Source organism: Tamandua tetradactyla, chromosome 8, assembly GCF_023851605.1.
Source record: "Tamandua tetradactyla isolate mTamTet1 chromosome 8, mTamTet1.pri, whole genome shotgun sequence".
NCBI lineage: Eukaryota > Metazoa > Chordata > Mammalia > Pilosa > Myrmecophagidae > Tamandua > Tamandua tetradactyla.
The window spans coordinates 91,365,725-91,391,093 of NC_135334.1; the positions used below are offsets into that span (position 1 = coordinate 91,365,725).

Genomic DNA, 25,369 nt, shown 5'->3' on the forward strand with positions numbered 1-25,369 from the left:
AACCACATGCCAGTGATGGCAGGGATGGGCCAAGCCTTTGAGCTTCAATTTCTCAACTTAGAGCATCCAAATAAATTTCATACATAGACATCAACATTGCACCATGTGCAAGGCCCTATGAAGATGGGATGGTAGTAACAGGGAGCACAAGAGTCACAGACAAGCAGGTAATAGAGTGTGGCAGATTGTATTTTCCAAAAATGGCCCCAGCAATGTTTCCAGTCCCCTATACTATTCAGAATCTTATCAAGAAGTGGTGCCATTTTCCTCTCCCCTTGAAATTTGGCACAAATTTTTAACTCCATCAATGAGCTAAATGTAGTGGAAATGACGTTACATGAACTCTGAGGCTAGGTCACAAAAGAGGACCTAACTTCCACCTGGGTCTCACATTCTCTCTTGTGATGCTCACCTGGAAGTCCAGCCATATGTAGTTCTTCTGGCCAACAGACCCAGCTAAGGTTCCAACTGACAGCTAGCATCAAATGCCAAGCATGAGAATGAATGAGCCTTCAGTTTCTTCCATCCCCCAGAGTCCTGCAGAATATTTTTATTTGACTTTTACTTTAATTAAAACAATTCATGGACATGATTTAAAAAGTCAAATAGCTATACAAACAATGCTTGTTGAAAATAAGAGCAGTTTTCTTGCTGAGGTCCCAAACGTTGTTGAGCGGAGACAAGCCTCTTCACTGTGCCCAGTTCCAATCCCTCACCCATAGAGTTTGTGAGGATAATAAGTGGTTGTTTCATATCCCTAAGTTTTGGGGAACATTGTTACTAAGCCACAGTGACTGGAATCCAAACACTCCATGCAGTGTGCTCTGTGGTAAGTGCCAAACCTTAACATGTATTTGATATAGAGCATGAATTCTCAATAAGGGCAGTATTTCTCCTGAGGGAGCAAAAACTGGTTCTTGGGAGAATGAGAAAAATCTTATGTTTTAGATAGGCATAGAATGCATAAGCAGACATACTCTGCTGAGGCTTGATTGCCTGGGTGTAGTAGTAGGGTTTCATCAAGTCAGCAATGGGAAGCTAAGGAGACTTTGGGCAGGATAAGAGAGGGTGGACAGAATCAGGTCTGTGTTTTAGAAAGAAAATAGTTGGCAGGAGCGAGGATGGACTAGAAGTGAGAAAACCCATGGCTTGGAGACCAGCTCAGAGGGAGGTTGGGGTAATCTGAGCTGGATCAGGTTCTGAATGGAGGTACTCCTTAAGCCTCAGGCAAGTCCTTTGCTTTGTTCAGTCTGTGAAATCATCACTCAGTTCTAGCTCTGACCTTCTATGGTCAGAGGAATCAGGCTTCCTGTGTCCTATGTGCCCACTGCTAGGGGTTTCACATATGCCGTTGCCTTTAATTCCGCCAATAACCCTGATAGATAGGGACTAGTATTCCATTTCACAGAGGAGAAAACTCTGAATTAGTTACTTAAGGAAAGTCACACACCTGACTAGCGGCAGAGTCAGGTTGATGTGATGCCAAAGCCTGTGTCCTTTCCAACGTCCTATGCTTACTTGAGCTTTAAAACCCATGGGTCAGGAGGGTTATGGAATGCTTGGTTTTCAGACCTTTATGCAACATGCATCAAGTTTACAACTTGGGATAAAGAAAGTTCTACAAATCCAAACCGTTGCTGGCCCTCCCCTCTCTCTCCATGGGCACTCCCTCTTGAACATTTGTGTTTCATTTTCCAAGTGTTGGTTACTAATCTCCAAAATCCAAAGGACTGGCTTGGCTGGTTTGGCAAGTCTCCTGTACGGGCCCTGCTTGCTTCACTCCAAGACCCCACCTCCATCCCTGAGACTTCAAACACAATGAAATAGCTTTGGAAACATTTTAGAAGCTGATGTCATCTGGAGCCAGAGTCTTACTTTGTGCCCAACTCATTTTTGTACAACGAGGTGGGAGTTCTCTTTCTCTGAGGCAGAAGCAACTGAGAAATCAGCCAACCATTCCCAACCACAATGGAGGGAAAGGTTCCTTCCATGAGTACAGCATTTTCCACTCTTGGCTTCTAGGCTTGTGTGAGTTGGTGTCACATGGAAAGTTGGCCCTTGAGACTTGTTCATAGCTTATGATGTCCTGAGATTTTATAAACTATTTCATTCTCATGAATAAGTCAGGCAAATAGGAAGTAATAGTCTCTCTCATCTGTTCTTGACAAAAATCTACCCTGGATCTTGAGTCTCCTATCTAAATCCACATGTATCCCCTGGGGCAGCAGTGTCTGCTCCACAAAAAAAGCAGGCAAATCCTTCCAAGCTAAGGGGTTTCAGGTCTTTTTGAGACCTACCTCTGGACAGCACAGAAGCATCGATAGGGAGCTGGAGAGCTCTGCTGCAACAAGTGGGTGGCAAGCCTAGGGCTTCCTTGACTCAATGGTGGAGACAGTTTGGTGAGCACAGATAAGGCCATACACAGAGGTCATAAAACAAAATTTATCTTTAATTTGTAAGTGTCAACAGCAGTACAAAAGATGGAGTGATGACGACTAGATTAAGGGTAGAGAAGACAGTCTTGAGGTAAATGAGCATAAATAGGCAGTTCTTATAGACACTCCCCTGAGGGACCTAAGCCCCGTCATGGCATATACATTATCACCCAAGGATGGCATGTTTAACATATCAGGAAAGCACCTTGTGCAAAAAAAGAAAAAAAGTAGCTAAGGTGCCAACATACACCAGAATAGATAAAAGACAATGTGTCTTTCAATTTTGTCTTTTCCCTTAATTATGAGGCAGAGGAGGGGAGGACTTTGAAAAGTACCACTGAAAGATTATTTAATGTTGAATTTTATCTCACGTCAATACCGCACAACAAATCCAAGAAGCTTGTGTATGCAACAAAACTAAGAACAATGATTCATTCCCTTAAATTTGGAGAGATTCTTTTTTCCTCCCATTTTTTTAATCCTTAGCAAACCTTTTTTTTTTTTTTCATTATCAAGAGAGTGTGAGAAAGATGTGATGGCAACCCTTAAGGTCATTTAAAAACTTTACACTGGACTGTACAGGATTTTTTTTTTTTGATAAACTATTTACATTTTCAGACTTTCAAACATATTCAAAGCAGCAATAGACACTAGTTTTTATGGGTTTTTTTTTTTTTGTTTTTATCTAATTGCCCAAAGAGTTACCAGCCATGGGCCAAGTAGGTACCTGCGTTAGACATAGAATTTCTACAAAGAAAATCTGTAGTTAAAATTTGCTTGGGGGTGCATGAAATGCCCTTAGCATTTCAAGGGCTACACCCATGGTGTTGCTATAGGAACCAAAGCACAGTACCTTGACAACAGAGTTGCAGTTGTCCCAACAGTCCTACACAAACTTTACAATTTGAAACAGCAGCCAGCATGTCAGTCCAGCATGTCAGTGAATTGTGCTGATTAAATTAACATAGAATACAATCTCAAAATATACATCACAAACAAATTACAATGTCAGAAAATAAGAGTTACAGTAAGATAAGTTATGTAGTAACAGCTTATAAGCTTATCTAAGGTAATAAAAATTTTACATGGCAAATACAATAATGAATGAACATAAATGCTAAGCACGCTAATTTGCTACAAGCTGAAGAAGGGTACAATAAAGACTGCACTTTCAAAAAAGCAAAAACACATATAACAAAGGAAGACAAACGGAGAATGTACATGAGCAGGTCTGCAACGTGCAGCATACAAAACAGTTAAATATTTGCACATTCCCCATACTCCAAGAGCACCAGCACAGAGGCCTCACTTTATGCCTGTGGTTCTTCAGGAATAGGAAAACTACTGAGCAAGACATCACTGAGTTGCCTTCAAGCTTTCATATTGCCACGGACGCCAATCCGAAAAGTATCTGTACTAAGCATTACCTTTTGCCCGTGTCCCCCTCCCCACACGAACCCCTGCCCCAAAGGAACCAGCATTTTGAATACTTGTTCATGAGCTGTTTGGAAAGTAGTCTGACCCCAGAGGAAAAGACGATACGGGGATGAAAAGGAAATGTGTTTGCATATCAGTATTTTTCAATGATATAAGCACAGGGGTACACTCAATAGTATATGGCATCACAAACAGAACAGGATCGGCAGGAATAACAGATCGAAGTTGTTTATTAAAGAAGAAAACATGTCAGGGGTCAGATGACTTAAGGAAATGATGCAAGTGCTTTTATAAAAGGACAAATGAGGTCATACAATATTATTATACTTTGAAAAGTGAGCTCAAGTGCCAGCTCAATCTTTAGACAAACGTGTACAAAATCAGGCAAGGTTACACCACCACTTTTTTTTTGTCATTTTATCATTAAAAAGGAAGACCCAGTAATACTTTTAATACATTCCTTTAATTGTGTCTTTGCAATTGTTGGCACTTGGTACAGGGCTTTTCATATGGTTTAAAACTACAAAGTGATTTCTTTTCCTTGCCCTAATGTGTAGGTAGAGGTCATCTCTGTGCAAAATGAGTAAATTGAGAAAAGCAGCCTCAGCCCTGGTTTTCGAGTGACCTGGCTGCCTTCCTACTCGGGGTAGAAGGGCTTCCTCGAAACAATCTCTGCTTTCAGCTACTGCCTGTGCTTCTGGCTCAGGAAGGTGTGCTCCAAAGAAGCAGCATAGCTTCATAAGGAAAAGAAAGCAGCCTTTAATTTCAGACTTAGAGTGATCACACCCTTTTCAAATACCCCAGGCTCCTGTGGGGATAACATTCGGGACAGGCCAGAATTTGACAAGCTCAACAACACTGTGAGCCCATACCTGAATTTAGAACTTGGCCTGGGAGTTGGTGTCAGGACCCTGGCAAATCAAATCAGGCCTGAGGACAAAGCTGAAGAGTGTCAAATCCCAAATGAAGCAAATTGATGTGCTGAATATGCATGAAAACAACAAAGCTTTCATACCTTCCTGGAAAAGATACTGCATCACCATTGGCCAGTGAAATAGAGAAACTGCCTGCCTGGCTGCTCAAGGCCACAGACCAGCTTTTTCTTTCTCTCTCCCTTCCTTCCTTCCTTCTTTCCTTCCTTCTTTCCTACCTTCCTTCTTTCCTTCCTTCCTTCCTTCCTTCCTTCTTTCCTTCTTTCCTCCCTCCCTCTCTCTCTTTTTCCATATAGTCTATTTTTTTAGGAGAGGATTGTCTGCCATAGCTCCTATTCCAACTGACAAGGGAAATCCTGATCCTGTAGGTTCTTTAACAAGGTGGGAATAACTTTTATGTCTGATTTGAAGATACTATGAAATAGTTTGACTAGCATTCTTTAATCTAATTGGCATGGTGGTACTTTTATTAATGGCCAAACTCAGAAGCAGATTTTTGCCTTTAGAGTAGCATTCATACCTCTTGCTATTAATTAAATGGTCATAGAACTATCTTACAAGTTTTCAGTGGATTCGCAAAGCTAATTGTCTCTCTCCCAGCTGAAATGGATATTTAGAATGTTCAATTCATCAACTTTCTATAAGAAAAAAAGTAAAAGTCCAAGTCTGTGGACGGGGTTCTAAACTGCATGAGAACCCTAGTGAAGGGTTTTGCTGTTCCAGTTAGGTCCAACTCTGCTCCCCTCATTGTGGCTGATAACTCACTATCCTATGAGGTACAGTGACTTGTCAGTTTCTAGTCTGGACCAATATACATGGCTAGAGAACAAGATGGAAATACATAACTATATCTCACTAATGTCCATGAACCAAAAATAAAATTCTATTTCTATGTTATATTTACATGATTAGAAAATTCTAAAATGAGATGGTAAAGTCATAAAAACTTTGTTTTAAGCCCCATTAAAAATATAATGAAGTGATTCCTATGATTGTCATTCTTAATTTTCATGGATATTTAGAGCCAAAGTTGGCTAATAAATAGAATAAACTGCTTACGCACAGAATTTAGATTCAAATACAGCATCACTGTTTGACCCAATGAAAGAGACGTTTACAATCAGAGCATTCCTGAACAACCTTTCATTTTTAAGAAGTAACTGAACCTCAGTACTGAGGCAAAGCTGGAGCTAAAACAAAGTGTTCATACACACATGTATTTTGCATAAATAAATGAAATAACAAGACATAAAAATGACTCAAATCCGGCAACTGTGAGGCAAGCCCACACGAGTCAAAACAGATGACTTTTGTTCGTGTAGTTTTCGTACAACAGTTTCACATTAGTCAGAAGTGATAAAAAAATACCATTTATATCCAGTGCTTATAACACTTACGAAACAACATCTGTGAGTGTGTGTGTTTTTTTTTTTTTTCTACTACCAGCAAAATCAAGTTTCAATCCTAAAGAACAGTCCTTTGTTCTCCACCAGCCCAGAATATTATTTTGGCATGGTCATAAAAACAAACAAAATTAACCTACTATTCTAAATGTTTGCCTTGTGCAAAATCAATTACATACAATACAATTCTAGCCATATAGCATACTACCTATGCAACAAAATAAAAATGAAGTGAGAGAGAGCAAATGCAAAAGCCAGAGAGAGAGAAAGAAAACATGAGAGTGAACTGAGGAGGAGAGGTATATAATCAAAGCAATCAGTAAGAAAATAATAAATATTCATTTTTTGAGAAAAACGACCTCCTCCTCATTTTAAATAAATGTACAAAAACAGAGTTCCAATCCCCAACCAATATTAAGAACAAAACAGTTCTATCAGTACCTTAATCAGCTTATTGAGAGCACTCCCAGCTAATGATATAGCTGGTTGTATCTTAGCTAGACCAATTTATTGCTATTAGGTATGGCCTTGAACTCTCTTTAAATAAATATGTAGATATGCTATTTTCTTCCAAGTGACAAAATGGCTCAAGAAATCTGATGGGGCCATTCCTATGTCCTGGTGATGAGATTCTGGGTTGTCCCATGAGGTGAACTGTACCATTCACTGGCATTGTCCCATTGAACCACACGGGGTGGGTCCCTCATAGGCAATCAGTCCTGGTTTCAGGAAGGTCAAAATGGCATGGCAGAGCTCCCTGTAGTTATGAGATGGGGAAAGAAACTTCACTGCTTCCCAGCCCATCAGCACATTTCCAGGGATATCCTTGCGTGACCAGTGCAGTTAATTTTGTTCACACGTAAGCTTGTCCCCACGTGGCCAGAGATACAGGGAGTCAGCCAGAGTAACTCTTCTGCTGCCCCAGGAGTGATGTGTTCCCCAGAGTTAACAGTAGGAATATCCCATATAGGGAATGTATTTCCCCCCTTCTCCTTTCCTATGGTTTTATTTCATTCTCTGGATGTATCATGACTATTTGCTTCTATCTGTTTTCAGGCTGTCATGTGGCTTCTTGCATCCTGGGGATTTTGCAAAGAAATCTCTAGACATGCCAGCTGGGACTAGGCAACTCAGCATAAAAGTGCCTTCTGTGTCAGCTTCACTGTCAATTCTTGTATGGCCCACAAGCCTCAGGCTTTAGGTGAGGCTGTGGGTCTCTACTGCCTGGCAGTAACCACTGCTGACTCTGTTGCTAAACTGAATATAGGGGAAACGCCACCAATGCTGACCCTACTATTTGCTGCTGAACTGAATTAAGGGAGAAATTCTGGAAAAGGATTCAAGGTCATAGTGGACCTCAGGGGCATGACTGTTAAGTGTAAGGTTATACACTGATATCCAAATACCCAGCCCTGTAGTCAGATAGACACTCATGTTTAAAAGCAACAATATAGGTATTTAATAGTATCTTGTTTCAGAAATGCTTCCAGATGCTCTGGGGACATAAAATCACTATGTACATCTTTTGTATCTAGCAGGAGAAGGAGGTGAAAAGGGCTGAAAAGTTCTTTGGGGAAAGAGGGTGGAAAACAGGATTTATTAAATTAATGCCACCAACAATGCTTTGTTTTATTTTGTTTTTAATAAATAATAAGTGGACCCTTGACATTCTGGAATGAATAAATTATTTAAAAGAAAATGTGTTAAGACTGAATGTCAGGGGTTAAAGGCAAAGGGATGATGGATGTAGTGAGAGGTGGTCTCAGGAAAAGAAGACCACCATGTCAGTATCTGGTGTGATTGCTCTGGTGTGCATGTATCATTCCGTGGTGCACACTGATGGCACATCAGGAGGCAAACACAATTGGGTACTTGCACTGTGGCAACCTTGTTCATTCCTTACAATATCTTGTCTCCAGATTCCTGAGTACTTTACCATTTTCTGGAAAAAAAAATGTGTGGTTTGCTATTTTATTTTAAGATGCCAAAGATTGTCTAAGACTTTGCAGTGTCTCCTTTAAGACTTTAAAATATTAAGATTCAAAGTTACTAAAAAGTTTGGCACATTTGAAGTTTAACTCTACACATGAAAAAAAAAAAACGGAATTTCGAGGCCTTTTGAAAATGCTCTACATGCAGCTGCACACGCTGTGGACTTGTTCTGTTTCACAATAGGAAATCCTCAGTTGTTTCTAAAATAATTCAGAATCAAAACACATTCACAACCTGTAGGCCGGCACAGCATACCTGAGTGAGAATGTTTAACCCCATCTAAAACAGTAACTTAAACCTTTATCAACATCCAAAAGGGGAAAAAAAAAAAGTAAGACAAAAATATAAGACTTGTAAGACAGCTATGGGTTGAGATAAGTTTTCAAGTCCTGGTGTCTCATATTTAATATGTCTTCACCTAAATTAAAAAACAACAACAACAACAACAACAATAACAATAACGACAAAAAACTCAAGTTCATGAAAAATCAGGAAAAACTTAATCTGTCTCACACTTTACGAAACAATTAAGACCATTCTGCTGATGTAATTGTAGAGCCACAAATGCATGCGGGCTCTTTAAGAACTTTTTTGTTGGGGAACATGGGGTGAAATGTCAGAGTATTTTAATTCAGCAAACACTCCTCAGTTGGCACTGACAGCCTCCGGGGCTTCGTTTTCACTGCTATAGTCTGATTTGGGATCATCTTCATAGTCGTCATACATTTCCATTTCATCCTCTCCATTAATCATTTCATTTCCAGCTAGGCTTCCGCCGTCTGTCTTCATTCCATAAGTGCTCTGGATGACTGGGAGGCCGGGCTCCGGGCTGGCAGAGGTGCTAGAGCAGTCAGATGTCATCTGAGGTGATGGTGTGGTAGTTGCCATAGTAATAGCACCAGGATACACAACACCTGTTCCTGTGGTGATTGGAATCTGAGGCTGTTGCCTGTATAGATTCAAAAAATAAAATGAAACAGGGGAAATTACTGTCTCTCTCTCTCTCTCTCTCTCTCTCTCTACCTCTCTATTTCTCTATCTCTCTATCTCTCTATGTTCTTCTGGGTGACACTGGAATTCATCCCCTTCTTAGAAAGTCACTGCTTGACTTTCTAAGTAAATGACAAAATATGACAAAGGTGTTCTTTGGAAGAGACCTGCAAATCTCCTTGATGCTATGATTGGGGGTAAGTCATACAATGGAGCAATGTATTGATGGTTTTGCAAGTTAAAAACAGGGTTCTTTTAATATTACAAATATGGCAAAGCCTGTAAAATACTTGACATCTGGGAAAAAATGCTGTAGTTAATTCCACAAAATTACATGTGAGACCATCTTTCAAAATATCCTAGAACATTACAAATATAGTAGTGGAATGAAACACATTATAATGACACTTAAACAGGCTGTGTCATCTTCACTTTGGTTCAAGAACTGTACAGAGGAAAGATAAAAATGGCAGAATGACTTAGAATGACCCTGAGAGGCAGATTTAGCAAAGCATATATTTGGTACACATGCTGAACTTGTCAAGAAACTCCTTGAAGCTTCTGTTTTCCTAATTATGGAGGATCATCTTGACCACCATTACTCCTGAGGCCCTGGGCTGGAACTGGGGCTAGGGGTTGGAGGAGTCAGCTGCAAAGAGCAGTGAGAGCTCTGCAACTCAAAAGAATAAATGGCACACTGCCTCATCCTAGAACCTAGTAGGTGCCAAGGTCCAGTCAAACCAGATCATTTCTTCAAAATGTTACGCTAGATCAAATAAACTTACCAGATCCTTTACCAAGGTGAGTCTTCTCCCTCTGCAAGGAGATATGGCTACTCTCTTCTCTTAATTTCACTGAAGGCATTAAAACTGGTATGCAAGAATTAAAGCTCTATCCAGCTCAGAGTCTATGACAGAAACAATCTTCTCATGGATGCCACATTCACTAACTTTTTTTTTTTTGGCATGGGCAGGCGCCAGGAACTAAACCTAGGTCTCCAGCAAGGCAGGTGAGAATTCTGCCACTGAGCCACCGTGGCCCGCCCACAATTGTTTCTTAATCTTTATGTATAGTAATTGCAATTTTTCATTTGTTTCAAAATGTAAAAAAGGATATAATTATCTTTTCTGAGCCTCAGTTTCCCTATTTTTATAAAGTAGTGCCACAGAAGTCCTGACAGGTCCTTCTACCTTTTTGTACTCGTGGCTTCAGGTCACTCACCTCCTCAACAATTCTTGTTGACCCTATATGCTATCATTGAAATTTTCTGTCCATGTCAGTGTAATAGGACAATACTCCGAATCTGCCTGAGAAGATACAGCTTAGTAACCCAGCACTTCTCTGATGTGTCCAGAAGGAGCACAAAGGCGGGTGTACCCTCCAGACGGGTAGAAGGAAAACCTGGTGGAGATGGCCTAGAATCACTGTGTGAAATGGATGATAATTCCATCTTTCACAGCCCCTTTCGGTCACTAGGTAGCATAATAATGATTCCTTAACTTTTGACTAACTTAACATGCTTTGATATATATTACCTCATTCAATTAACACAGCAACCCTATGAGTTATTATTATTATTCTCATTTCTCAGATGAAGAAAATAAGGTTTTACTTAAGGCCACACAAAAAACAAGTAGCAGAGCCAGAATTTGAACCCAGGTCACCTGACTCACATTTATCACGCATTCCTTTATAGATATTCAGTATACAGATACACTAAGCTCACTATGTTACATAAAAATTCCTGATTTCCAAAGAGCCTGTTGGTCTGTCCCCATTTGTGTCCTCACTTTCCTCTTTACCCAGCTGAAATTCTCTGGCTAATCACCACTTCATATATACCCTCCATTCTCTTATAAGGCAATACTCCAACTCTAGTCTAACTTTCTGCTTACTCCATGACTATACCCACTCAGCTGAACTTGGCTGGAGAAGAGACACTATCCTGTTGACTAGTCTCTAAATTTATGAGCATGGACTTCAAATCAGCCCCTGATCTGTTCAGCTGTCCCTCTGTACAGGCATTTTATGTTTCACTTTATTGTACTTGCAGATATTGTGGTGTTTGTTTTTTTTTCAAATTGAAGGTTTGGGACCATTCTGCATCAAGCAGGTCTATTGGTGCCATTTTTCCAACAGCATGTGCTCACTTCATGCCTCTGTGTCACATTTTGGTTATTCTCAAAATATTTCAAACTTTTTCATCATTATTATATCTGTTTGGTGATCTGTGATCAGTGATCTTTGATGTTACTATTGTAATCGTTTTGGGGTGCTATAAATCTCACCTATATAAGACAGATAACTTAATCGATAAATGTTGTGTGTGTTCTAACTGTTCCACCAACCGGCCATTCACTCTTCTCTCTCCCTCTCCTCAGGCCTCCTTACTCCCAGAGACATAACAATATTGAAATTAGGCAATTAATAGCCCTACAATGGCCTCTAACTGCTCAAGTGAAAGGCAAAGTCACAGGTCTTTCACTTTAAATAAAAAACTAGAAATCACTAAGCTTAGTGAGGAAGGCATGCTGAAAACCAAGATAGGCCAAGAGCTATGTCTCTTGTACTAAAAGCCAAATTGTGAATGCAAAGGAAAAGTTCTTGAGAGAAATAAGAAGTGCCACTTCAGTGAACGCACAAATGATAAGAAAGCAAAATACCTTCGTTGCTGATACGGAGAAAGCTTTAATGGTCTCGATAGAAGATCAAACTAGCCGTAACATTCCTTAACCCAAAGTCTAATCCAGAGCAAGGCCCAAATTTTCTCCAATTTTATGATGGCTGAGAGAAGTGAGGAAACTGCAGAGGAAAAGTCTGAAGCTGGCAGAAGTTAGTTCATGAGGTTTAAGGAAAGAAGTCATTTCCATAACATCAAATGGCAAGATGAAGCAGTAAGTGCTGATGTAGAAGCTATAGCAAGTTATTGAGAAATCTAGCTAAGATCATTGATGAAGGTGGCTAAACTAAACATGAGATTTTCAATGTATACAAAACATACTTTTATTATGTCCTAATATGGGATGCCATCTAGGACTTTCATAGCTAGAGAAGAGAAAATGTCTGGCTTCAAAGAGCAGGCTGACTTTCCTGTTAGGGGCTAATGCAGTTGTGACTTATAGTTGAAGCCAATGCTCATTTACCATTCTGAAAATCCTAGGGCCTTAAAAGTTATGCTAAATCTACTCTACCTGTGCTCTATAAATGGAATAACAAAGCCTAGATGACAGCACATCTGTTTACAACATGGCTTACTGAGTATTTTAAGCCCACTTTGAGACCTACACAAAAAGTTCACTTCAAAATATTACTGCTCATTGACAACAGATTTGTTAACTCAAGAGCTCTAATGAAGATGTACAAAGAGATTAATGTTTTCATGCCTGCTAACACAACATTTATTCTGCAGCCCATGGATCAAGGAGTACTTTTGACTGTCAAGTCTTATTATTTAAGAAATACATTTTATAAGGCTGTAACAGTCATAGATAGTGAGTGATTCCTCTGATGGATCTGGGCAAAGTAAAGCTTTCTGGAAAGTAGTTGCCATTCTAGATACCATCAAGAACATCTATTATCCATGATAGGAGGTCAAAACATCAACATTAGCAAGCATTTAAAGAAGATGATCCAACCCATGGACATCTTTGAGGATTTCAAGACTTCAGTGGAGAAAGTAACTGCAGATAATGTAGAAATAATGAGAGACCTAGAATTAGAGGTGGAACCTGAAGATATTATTGAATTGCTTCAACTCAGGATAAAACTAACAAAGGAGGAGTTACTTCTTAAGAGATATACAAAGAAAGTACTTTCTTGAGATGTAATCTATGAGTGAAGATGCTGTGAACTGTGTTGAAATGATAAAAGATTTAGAATATAATATAAACTTAGTTGATAAAGCAGAGGCATGGTATGAGAGGATTGGCTCCAAAATTGAAAGAAGTTATACTGTTGGTAAAATATTATTACACAGCATCCCATTCTACAGATAAGTCTTTCATGAAATGAAGATTCAATGATGCAGAAAATTTCACTGTTGTCTTACTCTAAAAAATTGCCACAGCCACCATCACCTCTAGCAACCACCACCCTGATCAGTCAGCAGCCATCAACATTGAGGCAAGGCCCTTCACCAGCAAAAGAAGATGACAACTCACCGAAGGCTCAGGTAGGCATTAGCATTTTTAGAAATAGAGCATCTTAAATTAAGGTATGTACATTATTTTTTTGAGATACAATACTACTGCATATTTTAAAAACTACAGTATAATATAAATACAGCTCTTACATGCACTGAGAAACCAAAACAATTCATGTGACTTGCTTTATTACAATATTAATGCAGGGGTCTAGAACCAAACCTGGAATATCTTCAAGGTATACCTTTTATATTTTCCTACTCTTCCAGACAATTATTTCATATGTTGTCAACTCTCCTCGAATGTCCAAATCCTCCTCTCCCATTTTTAATCTCAGGAGATAACCTGGCTTTCCATTTAATGGAGAAATTAGAAGTAATCAGAGGAAAACTTTCACAAACTCCCACCATCACAATTACCTACCTTCATGTCTCTATCCTCTGTCTGCCTCCTGTAGTTTAAATCAATTCATAATCCAATGTAATTCTTGTCTCTCTGCTTATAGCTGAATTCATTTGCTCTTTCTCACTAGGGATATCTCTCCATCAATTGTGTCTCCCATCTGAATCATCCATTTTTTCCCTATCTCCTGGACTGTTCTCATTAGCACATAAACATGTTATAATATCTTACTTTAAAACAAACAAAAAACATTTCTCTTGACTCACAGTCTCCTCCAGCTACTGCTTTATTTCTCTGATGTATTTTAAAGCCAAACTTTTTTGGAAGAGTTGACTGTATTCACTCTCTTCATTTCTTCTACTGAAATTCTCTTAAATCCTTTTCAATAACTTCCTGTACTCAATTGATACAGTGCTTGTGAAAGTCACAAAGTCAGTTCTTGGCCCTCATCTTTCTTAACCTACACCATGAGAAGCATGTGGCACAATTGAGTACTCTTCTTCTTGCTGAAATGTTTTATTCATTTGTCTTCCAAGACACTGCTTTCTTGGTTATCATTCTACTTCACCAGCTGCTCCTTCTATGTCCCTTTATACTTCCTCCACATCTCCATGACATCTAAACACTGAAGTGTCCCAGGACCCAGTCCTTGTGCTTCTCCTCTATCAACATTTAGTACCTTGGTAATCTTGTCCAAGTCTATGGCTTTAAACTCTATTTATGTTCTGACAATTGTCAAATTTATATTTCCAACAAGTACCTCATCCTTAAATTCTAAATTCATATATACAACCACCTTTTGACTTGGATATCCAAAGACCATTTCAAATGTAATAGCTTCAAACTGAACTCCCAGTTATTCCCTCATATACCTGCTTCTCTCATGGCCTTTCTGAACTTGACTAATAATTGTTCCCTTTTTCTGATTCTGATTTATCAACATAAAAATCCTTGGTAACTGTATTTCTCTCAAAAATTATATCCAATCTATCAGAAAATCATGTTAGTTCTCCCACAGGAGAATATATATTCAGAATCTATCTACCCCCACCCCTACAAACTTGGTCTTTGCCACTATCAACTCTAGTATGGCTTATTATAAGAATCTGGTCTCCTTGCTTCAAGATCTGCCCCCCACCCCCTTCCAATTGTTCTCAACATAGCAGAGTGACGCTTTTAAAACATAAGTTGGCTCACATCACTCTTCTTATAATCCTTCAATGCCTATGTCACTCAGTAAAATTCAAAGATTTCACAATGACCTCAAGTTCTTTCACAATTTGGCTTTCTGACATCTACAACTCTTCCCACCTATTCATTCTTTCTTATTATTTCTTGAACAAGCCAAGTATAATCTTGTCTCACAATATTTGCAGTTGCTGTTCTCTCTGCCTAGTTCTTCCCCCAATTATCTGCATGACTTCCTCTTTTGTTTGGTTCAGGTCTTTGTTAAAACATTATCTTCTTGTGAGGTTTTCCATCACCACCCTAATTAAAAGTGCACCCAACCCTATGAAACTCCCTATCCCTTTCCTTACTTTACTTTGTTCTAAAGCATTTGAACATCACTATTTGATATTGATGGATCAATCAATTGATTGATTTTTTGACGCCCCACTAGACTGTAAGCTTCATGAGGTCAGGATTTTTCACTGCTAAAGCCTCTTGCTTAGACAAAATCTACAACACTGGGGGCACTCAGTAAATAAATATTGAACACTTGGAGTGAATGAATATACAAGCTAGTGAATGAGAGGGAAAAAGTGAAAAAACTTGGGTAGCTTATCTTGGAGAAGAAACGATATAATAAAACTAGACAGATGGGAGGGAGGATAGTGGAAGGGGGATGGAAATAAAAGCATATTAAGATATTTTAATGATTGTCCTCATAAGTAATTAAAAGATTTGTTCTAGGAGAGACCAAAGGGAAGTATTAGAATCAAGTTACAAAGTGGCAGAAGGCAGATTATGGTTCAGTTAAGATAAAAGAACTTTCAAGTGCTAGATGTTTTAAAAGGAACTAGCTACCTTGATAAGTGGTAAGCTGACTCTCTACACTTAGAAGAGTTTGATCAGAACTTGGAAGGCTCCTGCGATGGCTTGCTCCTTGAAATAGATGATTTCTGTGCCCTTTCTAAGTTGTTGCAACCAATTCTGTGGATGTACAATCATAAGCTAACAGTTGCAGTGATCATATCATCGTATTGTCATTATCAGTATAAAAAGACACTGAAAAAAATTAAGTGAGCATAGCTAATTACAGTTGAGGAAGCCGTCAAAGGCTTCCAAAATACTCTATTCTTCTTTTTCTTTACTGACAGGGAAAATTTCTAGGTTGGTACACTTTATCATTCATAATTTTCACATTTGCCCTCATGCATTCATGCTCTCCTTCAACTAGAACAGGATTCTTTACCCCTCCTTTCCAGTAGCCTTAACCCTACCTATACTGCAAGCCCCTCTTCAAGGATCCCTTCTTCAAGGATCCCCTATTGTTGGCCTTAATTCATGGTACCCTTTACTTTCTTCCTTTAAGCTTCATTTGCTCTTGTCTATAAAATCAAGGTTAGTACTTCATTACGCATTATGTACAATAGCATGCTATGTATTCTGCTTACATATGTGTGTGTAAATAACAAACAAATATTTACTGATCTATTCATGTAAATGTCTGGCTTCTCTGACTATAGCATTCCCTGAAAGCTTTTGTGTACAAAAATATTTTTATATTAATTTAATACAGTGCTGGGCAAATAGCTGATTTCAAATAGGCCCTTACCAATTGCTGATTAATCTATTAACAAAATGAAAAAATCAGCCAGCAAGCTCAAGCTTTGTCTATCAGAAATTACTTTCCTAAAAAGCACTTTTCCTTCCTTTACCAATCAATTCCAAAGTCAAAATTCAACCACTGCAGATTTCACAACCAGGAATCGCTGGAAGGTATTGGGCTTTACAAATAATGAACGTACACATCAAAACAAAAGTTGTAGATGCTTATAAAAGCGTATGCATGCGGCTGATATAAGCAGAGATGGCTAAGAACTCTCACTCTCAGTCCAAGTGCAGACAATAAGCTGGCCCTAACAGATTCCATCATTTTTGCATGCTTTCCAAATCACAAGAATATTTCTGGAGGGTAGTCTAGCTTTGCCAATTGCAAAAGAACTACATATTTTTGTTGGCAAAGCCCCCTTTTTTTGCTGATTCTTCAGGGTCTATAAATGAAGGCAGTGAAGTATATTTCATTAGGAGATAAGCCTATAGTTAGCATATCTCTGTAGTTGATATTGCAGGAAGGAATGGAAATAACAGCAGTCTTTTTGCATTACCTATTGGATGTTCTAATACCGTGCTCTCTACAGTAAGGCAGTACAGAATTAAAGGGTCAATGAAAATAGTAGACTTGTCTATGTTATTTCAACTATATGTATAAGTATCTTATAGGCTTGAGTCAACATCTTTAAGATTAAGACCAAAATGGCAAAAGCTTAGCTACTTAAAAAATAAAGCAATAGAAAATTATTTCAATTTAATATAAAAATATATTTGTCACATAGTATATTTTTCTAGAATAATGTTTTTCCTAATTTAGGGCTTACCATGTGCCAAACACTATTTAAGTGCTTTACATATATTATTTGGTCTTCACAAGGGCCCTGTGATGTAGGGATTATTACTATCCCCATTCTATGTATGAAGGAAACTGAGGTACAGAGGGTTTAAATAACTTTCTCAAGGGCAAGTGGTAAGTTCAGGAATAAAGATTATTATGCATTATTTCCCAGATCCAAGAAGAAGCAGATCTAGTATTTAAGTAAGAACAGTCTGGCTCCAGAATTGATGCTCTAAACCACTACACTATACAACTTCTAAACAATTTGTAGACTGTAATTGAGAGGTATGTGTAAGGTGAGAAGGACATAAGTTTCAGATTCAGATAAGCCTGGTTTAAATCTCAGTTCTTCTACTTACTAGCTGTGTGGCCTTGGAAAATTGTTTTAAGTCTCTGATATTGTTCCAACCTAAAGAGGAATGATACTGCCTATCTTGCAAATTTTTTTGTGTTTTCAATAATCTGTATGATTCTCTCAGAACAGTATATATAAAGTAATGAGCATTCAATAATTTACAGTTATTATTACATAAAAAGTAGCCCCCAATTTAATATTATATGGTATCTGCATAATTCTCTACTATTCACAGATACATTACTGAATAGCAATTTCAAATAAATGGAATACATTTAGCCATGGATCTTTAGGAAAAGACATCATCATCACTATTGTCAATATTAATAGTACACTTAATAGGATTTTTTTTTAAATCCTGACACAACTTGTCAATTGAAGGGATTAAATCCAAGGTAAGAGCTAAATTTACTCCATTCCATGCTAGTGACAAATTTATTTCATGACAGTTAAGTTAAATAAACTCTAACTCATCAGCTACAGATGTAGAGTCAGTAAAACGCATGATAATATTGAACAAAATAGGTAATTTTATTGACTTAAAAGTTATGCATATCTTTTTAAAATCAGCTATAAAAATTGATCTCACCCTCATTCCATCAAGAAGTCAATAGCAATCTTTGAATTTCTTGTCTTTCTTCCTTCTCCTCTTGTAATAACCTCCCATTAATAAAGATCAGTTTCCAAAGATGAACCCCAGGGAGTAAATAATCTATCAAATACAACTACTTAAAAGAACTACAAATTCTTAAGCAGAACTAATACCTGGCTTTATATAGTAAGTTATAACAAAGCTGGTCATAGGAAAATGCTTATTGTTGAAGATTAAGGAACAAGACACTCTGATGATCTGTCTGTCTTTCCATAAAGGACTCTCTAGATTATGCCTGGATCAGGATCTTTAGTCCCTAAATTTCAAAACTCCTTTTATGGCATCATATACCATAGTTAAAGCCCTCATTTTCTCTACATTCTAGAAGCTCTTTGTAAAATGGTAGCCATCCTCATGACTGTTCTGGAATAGGAGTAGGAGAGATATTTTGCTTTAGAGCAATGTGGTAAGGACAGTTTTAGACACTGCACTGGGTAGACACTTGTTTACCGTGATGAAGGAAGAGAACTGGATTTGAACCTTTGCTCTTTCTTACCTTTTTGCAGACATAGGACCTCTCTGAGGCTCAATTTCTTTATCTTAACTTTAAGGATTATATGATTTAGTGTATCTAAACACCTACTATATAGCAGGCACTCAATAAATGGTGGATGCTATTAAGCTGTTTTAGTTTTTTATTTTATATGCATTTTTATGTGTTAAGATATTTTGATCCAGAGCCATTTTAATGTACACTTTGGTAAAGGGGACCAAATTAAATAGAATTACTACAATCTCATATTTTCAAATAAGTATCAGGGAACTAAAACAGGGAACAGGATGAAAAGACAACATTTATCAAACAGTCTTAAAATTGCATTTTGTTACCCATGACCGTACTACCTAAAGTGTACTATGATTGGTATTTTTCATAAATCTTCCAATTATCATGTGAATAGTCCAATTATATTGCATTGTACTTTTTATTGTTAAAAACATCGCCTTTTAAAATGCAAACAAACAAAATATAGAGGAGTCTGATAATTTCATTTTGACAAGTTTTCATTTGTAATATGTTGGGATCATCAAATGATAAAAGTAGCTTTAAGCCTCTCTTTACCTTGAAAAGGTTTTGTCACAGGCTAAAGAAATTCATTGATTAACTACTGAAGTGATAAAAAGTGTAGTTTTACTGTGATAGTAAATACATTTTAAATAGTAATGCTAATAACAGGAGTTAACTTTCATTTACTATTTATTTTATTTATTATTTGCCATGCAATATATAAGTACCTTTAAAAGCCCTGCCTCATTGAATCCCTTCAACAACCCCAGGAGATAGGTACTATTATTCATTTCATTTCACACGTGAGAAAACAGAAGCTTAGAGAAGTTAAATAACATGCCGCAGTAGGTGGCACGGTCAGCAGTCAAACCCCAGGTAGCCAGACTCCAAAGTCCAGGCTTCTCCCCATAGCACTCTAGTGTATGGTACAAGATTCATGACCCAGACTCCTTTTTCATTGTTATATTCTACTATTTCTTTCTTTCTTTTTTTTTTTTTTTTTTTTTTTTTTGCTTTTAAACATATGCTTTGGAAACCAACATGTTTTTCCATGAGGTTGCCTTTATATTTAAAAATAGCTCTTTATTTCTCCTTAAAGGTATCTCTTTCTCCACTTTTAAATGAAGCTTTCTTATTTTCTTGGCATAGCACAGCTCCTCAATTCTCCCTCAAATTAACAGTGAATGTAGCTTCCCATTTGCTTAGTACACTTCTCCCTCTCATGCCCCTTTCCAAGTGTCTTCCCAATCTGATTCCAGCTGCTCCCGGCCTCTACTTCCTGGCTGGCCCTCTGATTTGCCAGCCCCTAATGGACCTCTGTAGAAAGAGAGATACTATGCTTCTAGGTCTGAGGGTGTTGGAATCTCCAGGCATCTGTATCCCCACTTATCCTGACTACTGTGGTTATGAGGGGCCTCTTCTGAAGGCAGACAGCCAGTCAGCCAAGTTGAAATTTATACCAGAATTCTATTACCTAATTTTTAAACAAAATGACATGAAATCAGACTTGAAGATATCAAAACATGTCTAGTTTCTGATTGAAGCAAGAAAATCCACATTGTTACTACTTCTACCACAGAATAATTTACTGCAACAGGAGTTCTGGATCTTATGCCAAAAATGAGGTCTTCTAACCAATGTCAAGGCTGATTATTTTGTGGTAGATCCCACAACAAAAGCAGACTATTATGATTAGAGTCATAAGCACCACCCAGAGAAGCTAGAAAGCTTCTGGGCATTTCTTAAGGTTAATTTTTTTTTTCTCCCTGTGTGCATGTTTATACAAACTATCAGAAACTCTGTGTGTGGGCATTGAACATCTTAGATTAATTTGGGAGCCAATGAAGGGGTGACCAGTTGGGAATGAGCTGCGACATGGCAAAGATTACCCCAGCCAAGCCCCTTCAGTGTGTCACCCCCTCCCTTCCCTGATCTCCTTGCCAAACTCACTGCCAGGACCATCTTGTGGGTTCTTACCGGGAAGAAAAAGCTCAGGTGGCTAAAGCCAGGAATACTTACCCCACAGTAAAGAACTGCCTCATCTCCTGTCTCCGAGACCTCATCAGTTGCTTATACTCCCCAATCCGGAGCTTTTTGCCATCCACAATACAGGTGCGTTTGGGTCGGGGTTTGTATTTATAGTTTGGGTACTTCTCTAAGTGGATCTTGCTTAATCGGGCCTGTTCTTCATAATACGGTTGCTTCTCCTGGTTAGACATGGATTTCCAGCGAGATCCTAGACATAGAAATAGTCTTTTAAGTACTCAAATAGTAAAGGCAACATATTCTCAACAAACACAGTCAGTAATGTACTTTGCCATTGCTTCACTCACCTGTGCTCCTGTTACCTCATATCATTGACTTCAGACTTTTAGATTATAGAGCAAAGAATGATTTTATACAATACATTTACTGTATTATTTCTCTTCATGATTTAAACCTGATGCTACAATAATTGTATTGTTTTAAAACATATCTTTGCTACTTAAAGATCTTCTCCTACACCAAGGTTTTCCCTCCATCCATCTCCCTATCTCTCTCAAAAGGGTAAACACCTTAACTTCCCAAGCTTACTTTCTAGTATGATAGAAAATGCTCAGAAAGAGCTCTCTTGGTTCCAGAAAAGCAAGCATCTCCTCTACACCAAGCATCTTTAGTGAAGCATTTCTTCGATATAATGTCAACAGTTGTTGACCTCCTTCCATATATAAAACCTACTGTGCACACTGTCTCCCCTGGCCTAGGGTAATTTAAAAAACTAAACTCTACTTAGGAAGTTATAGCTTTAGAACCGGAAGGTACAAGTGCAGTTATATATATATATATATCATTTTCAAGTACTATAAACGTTCATTCACAGTTGTACCAATATAAGTACAAAAATTTTTAATATGGTTTATACAGGAAGAAGGAAAAGTATTCACTTCTCTAATATTGTTTATAAAGAATTATCTAAACACTTGATGAAGAAGGGATGTGTTTTTTTACATGTATCAAGTTGCATTTTCGCGTCTCTCTGGTGAATAAAGCAGTTACAGCTGTGCTGACTGGTTGTTAGCTATTCTTTAGTGGAGATTTTTCATACATAAACAAATGGAAAAGTTGTACAAATATTCTCTGTAGCCAGCAATATCCTGGTCTGCTTTAATAGCACATCCATCCCTCTTCTTTCCTGATTGTTGTGCAAAAAATTGTGTAGAACATCTATGCAGCTAGGCTTCTCTGTTTCCCACTGGCATTTTCAGTATTTTTGAAATGCTTGTGCTTTAAAGTTTACTTTTTAATCAATGCATTTACTGTATTTCTGATAATGTTTTCCTTCACAGAACATACACCAATAATATAGATTCCTTACAGCTGCCAAAATGGAAACAGAGAAGTTGTATACCCTTCTGAAAGCTTACTCATGCTGCTACTGAAATGGCAGAAAAAATACGAAAATTTCAAAGTTAGATATCAAGCTGTAAGCAGAGAGAAGCAATGATTTCTTAGAGTGTCTTTTAATTGTGAAGAAATAGAGACTATATTCATTCAGACCATTTCAGTTTGAAAGGTATTTAAATGCAAAAGAATAATACCCCGTAAGCAATCTCTGAAACTCTAAAAATATATCTTGCGCAATTGTTAATGACATTTAGTATCCATCTTGAAATTAAAAGTGAAAAGGAAGAAAAAGAAAAATGTGTTTTTTAACATTTCACCACCATTTTGACCTTATGTATGTTTTAAATTTTCTTAGAGGTCACTCTCTCATAAGGTCTCGGAATCTAGTTAAGTTATTTATACAGTGACAAAACATGTGTATTTGTATATGTACAGATCACTGATATTTATTCAGGTTAAATATTTATTGCTTTTGAACAAAACATTTAAAAACTTAAAACCACAGTTTAAGTCTGTAATGTTTTTCAGCTTCTTAAAGGGCTTCCTTTGAGATTCTGTCACATCATGACAGCTTAAATAGAACAGTGCCTTCTGTGTTTTTTCTTTTTAAAAAGGAAACATGTTGACTGTAATGCCGCATGTTGAATAAAATATGTTCAATATGTTGAGCATAATAATTCCAAACTGTTTAATCTACACTGGGCAAACTTTACACTAATAGAACAAGGCTTGAGTTTAAACCTGAGAAACAGGAGAATCACTCTGGCAATTTACCACAAAATGGGCCCCTGTTCTGCGGTCTACGTATTCAAGTCACTGCTATGAAATTTGAACAAGTTATATCTTATTAAAGTAAATGCTGTTTTATTTTACAAGTTTTCAAGTTATCATTAGAGGTACTATTCTGCATGCCCATGAATTTCACAGCCTTTTGGGGCTCACCCCTTGTCCCTGATGAATTCTCTCAACGGAACATATGGACCCAAAAGGACTAAACAGAAAACTACAGGGTCTATGAGTGTTTCAAAGGCTTCACAGCAACTTATGAATTTAAGAAGAGAGAATAAGGAAAGGAGATAAAGCTTACCTCTATTGTTCCTACCTCTGAGAGATGCCAAATACACAGAATTAATACATGCTATAAAGAGTTTTGCCTTTAAAATAAGTTTTTAGCCACCCCTGCCTTGGCACTTGGTGGATGTAATAATTTCCCGAATGCAAATGCCACATCACGTGTGGGGAGTGGGGGCAGGAACGGTGCACAGGTGACAAAGGCTTCAGTCTTCCGGCAGCAGCTGGTTGAGCTGTATCTAACTTCTGCAAACCACAATCTCCCTTAGGACCCTGATTATGTCCCTACTCTTGGGGGCAGTTATGGGATTAATGATCAGCATTAGTTGCTTCACTCACCTAAGATTTTGCTAATATTGGAGTTATGCATGTCGGGGAAGGCCTGAAGGATTTTCCTTCTCTCATCCTTCGCCCAAACCATGAATGCATTCATTGGTCGCTTGATGTGTGGCTCGCTGCTGGCACGGCCTCGGGCATCCCTGTAGACTCGTGCTTCAGCCACTGTGGCACCTCCTGTTGGCCAACAATAATACTGCTGTAGTTTAGCTGCAGAGCCATTCATTGCTTTACTTCCTGTAAATCAGGGCAGGAAGAACAACATGGGTACAAAGCATCATTATCCAAATCACGTAACATGGCTTGCTGCCTTGTTCAGCTTTTTGTCCTAGGTCCTTCTCTTCATTTCTATGTCTAAGTGCCCTCTTTAAAGCAGGAGACAGTTTCAAATGATACTCCTACAGGCCCTTCTCATGTAGAACTCAAAGACAAACTGGGCCGAATTAATTTAGCCTGTTTTCATATACTTAGTACATTTACTATAATCAGTTCCATGTGATGATAAAACAATGGTTGGCATTATTTTATGGTAAACTTGCCTGCTGTGATTCTTTCCTTAAAGCAGACCCTTACCTATCATTTTTGCCTCATTCACCAAACCCCCCAGCCACTTCAAATTATGTTTGTTTCTCCCAAATAGAATTCTGTTTCATATGCTGGTGCCTCACTGGTGCTCTTCTCATGGCCTGGAAGACCTCTCTACTTCCTCACACTGTATCCCACTTATTCTTCAAATCCTATCAGATGTTGGTGTGTTTCAGAAATTGTGTCAATTAAGATATTAATTGAGCAATTAATATAAGTTAGACAGTATGCCAGGTGCTGGGGATACAAAAAAGAACAAAACAGCCCCTGCTTTTAAGGAGCTCATAATTTAGAGAGAAGTCAGATCCTGAACAGAGAATTTTAACAGAGTGAGGTAAGTGCTGCAATGCTGAAGTAAATAGGGCTCTGGGAAAGCACCAAACGGGATGGCCAACTAAATGCTTTCTAGGAGAAATGATGTCTAAGCTGAGTCGTGAAGGATGAACAGGAATTAGCAGGTGAATGGAGAAGGGGTAAAGATATATGCAAAGGGTAATTCAGGCAAAAGGAACAGCATATGCAGTGATGCTTCCCAAGCTGCATTCGTTCCTATTTCGTTTATATACTTATTTATATGACTATCTCCCTGTAATCTTTCCAGCATATGCCCAAGAATATAGGAACCTTAAAATTAGTAATATTGTACTCATTCTTGTATTGCCAGGATTTCCTACATAAAAGATACTCAAAAAATATTTTTTGAATCAAAGATTGTGTGATTTCAACTCATGCACAAAAGTAGTGGACTAAGAGGTTTTCACGTCAATGGTCCTGATATATTTTTCCTGTTATTAAAGGGTAGCTCTTTAACATCTGCCTATGATACTATGTCTCATTCCTGATGACTTGTAGTTTCCTACGAGCCTACTGTAATAACATACTAGGTACTACACTTGATCTTAGGCAAAAAGCCGAGAAGCAATCTAGTAACATACTAGATTGAAAACTCTTTGAGGGTAAGGTAGGGACTGCGTCTTATTCACTGTTGCATCCCTGGGGTCCAGTCAAATACTTGGCACATAGAGTTTCAATCCATAAAATCTGTTAAATAATTGAGTGAATAAATTTTGCTCTTGCTTTGTTCTCATGTACCCTGCCAGCATGATACATTGATGTATGCTCTGAAATATGG

General features: G+C 38.0%; 1 protein-coding gene across 37 annotated transcripts in view; it reads right to left on the bottom strand.

Annotated features, from left to right (window-relative positions):
* Positions 1 to 2,456: 2,456 nt before the first annotated feature.
* The window catches only part of SOX6 (SRY-box transcription factor 6), a 602,540-nt gene continuing 579,627 nt past the window's right edge, over positions 2,457 to 25,369 (bottom strand). For 33 of the 37 annotated variants that reach the window (XM_077114108.1, XM_077114106.1, XM_077114104.1 and 30 more), the window contains 3 exons: positions 23,656 to 23,889; positions 20,881 to 21,097; positions 2,457 to 9,148 (listed from right to left, as the gene is read on the bottom strand). In XM_077114108.1, coding sequence (XP_076970223.1) covers positions 8,845 to 9,148; positions 20,881 to 21,097; positions 23,656 to 23,889 — 755 coding nt within the window. In that variant the 3' untranslated portion in view covers positions 2,457 to 8,844. The remainder of the gene's footprint in view (positions 9,149 to 20,880; positions 21,098 to 23,655; positions 23,890 to 25,369) is intronic. The other 4 variants (XM_077114086.1, XM_077114119.1, XM_077114091.1 and 1 more) reach the window with 1 other exon arrangement.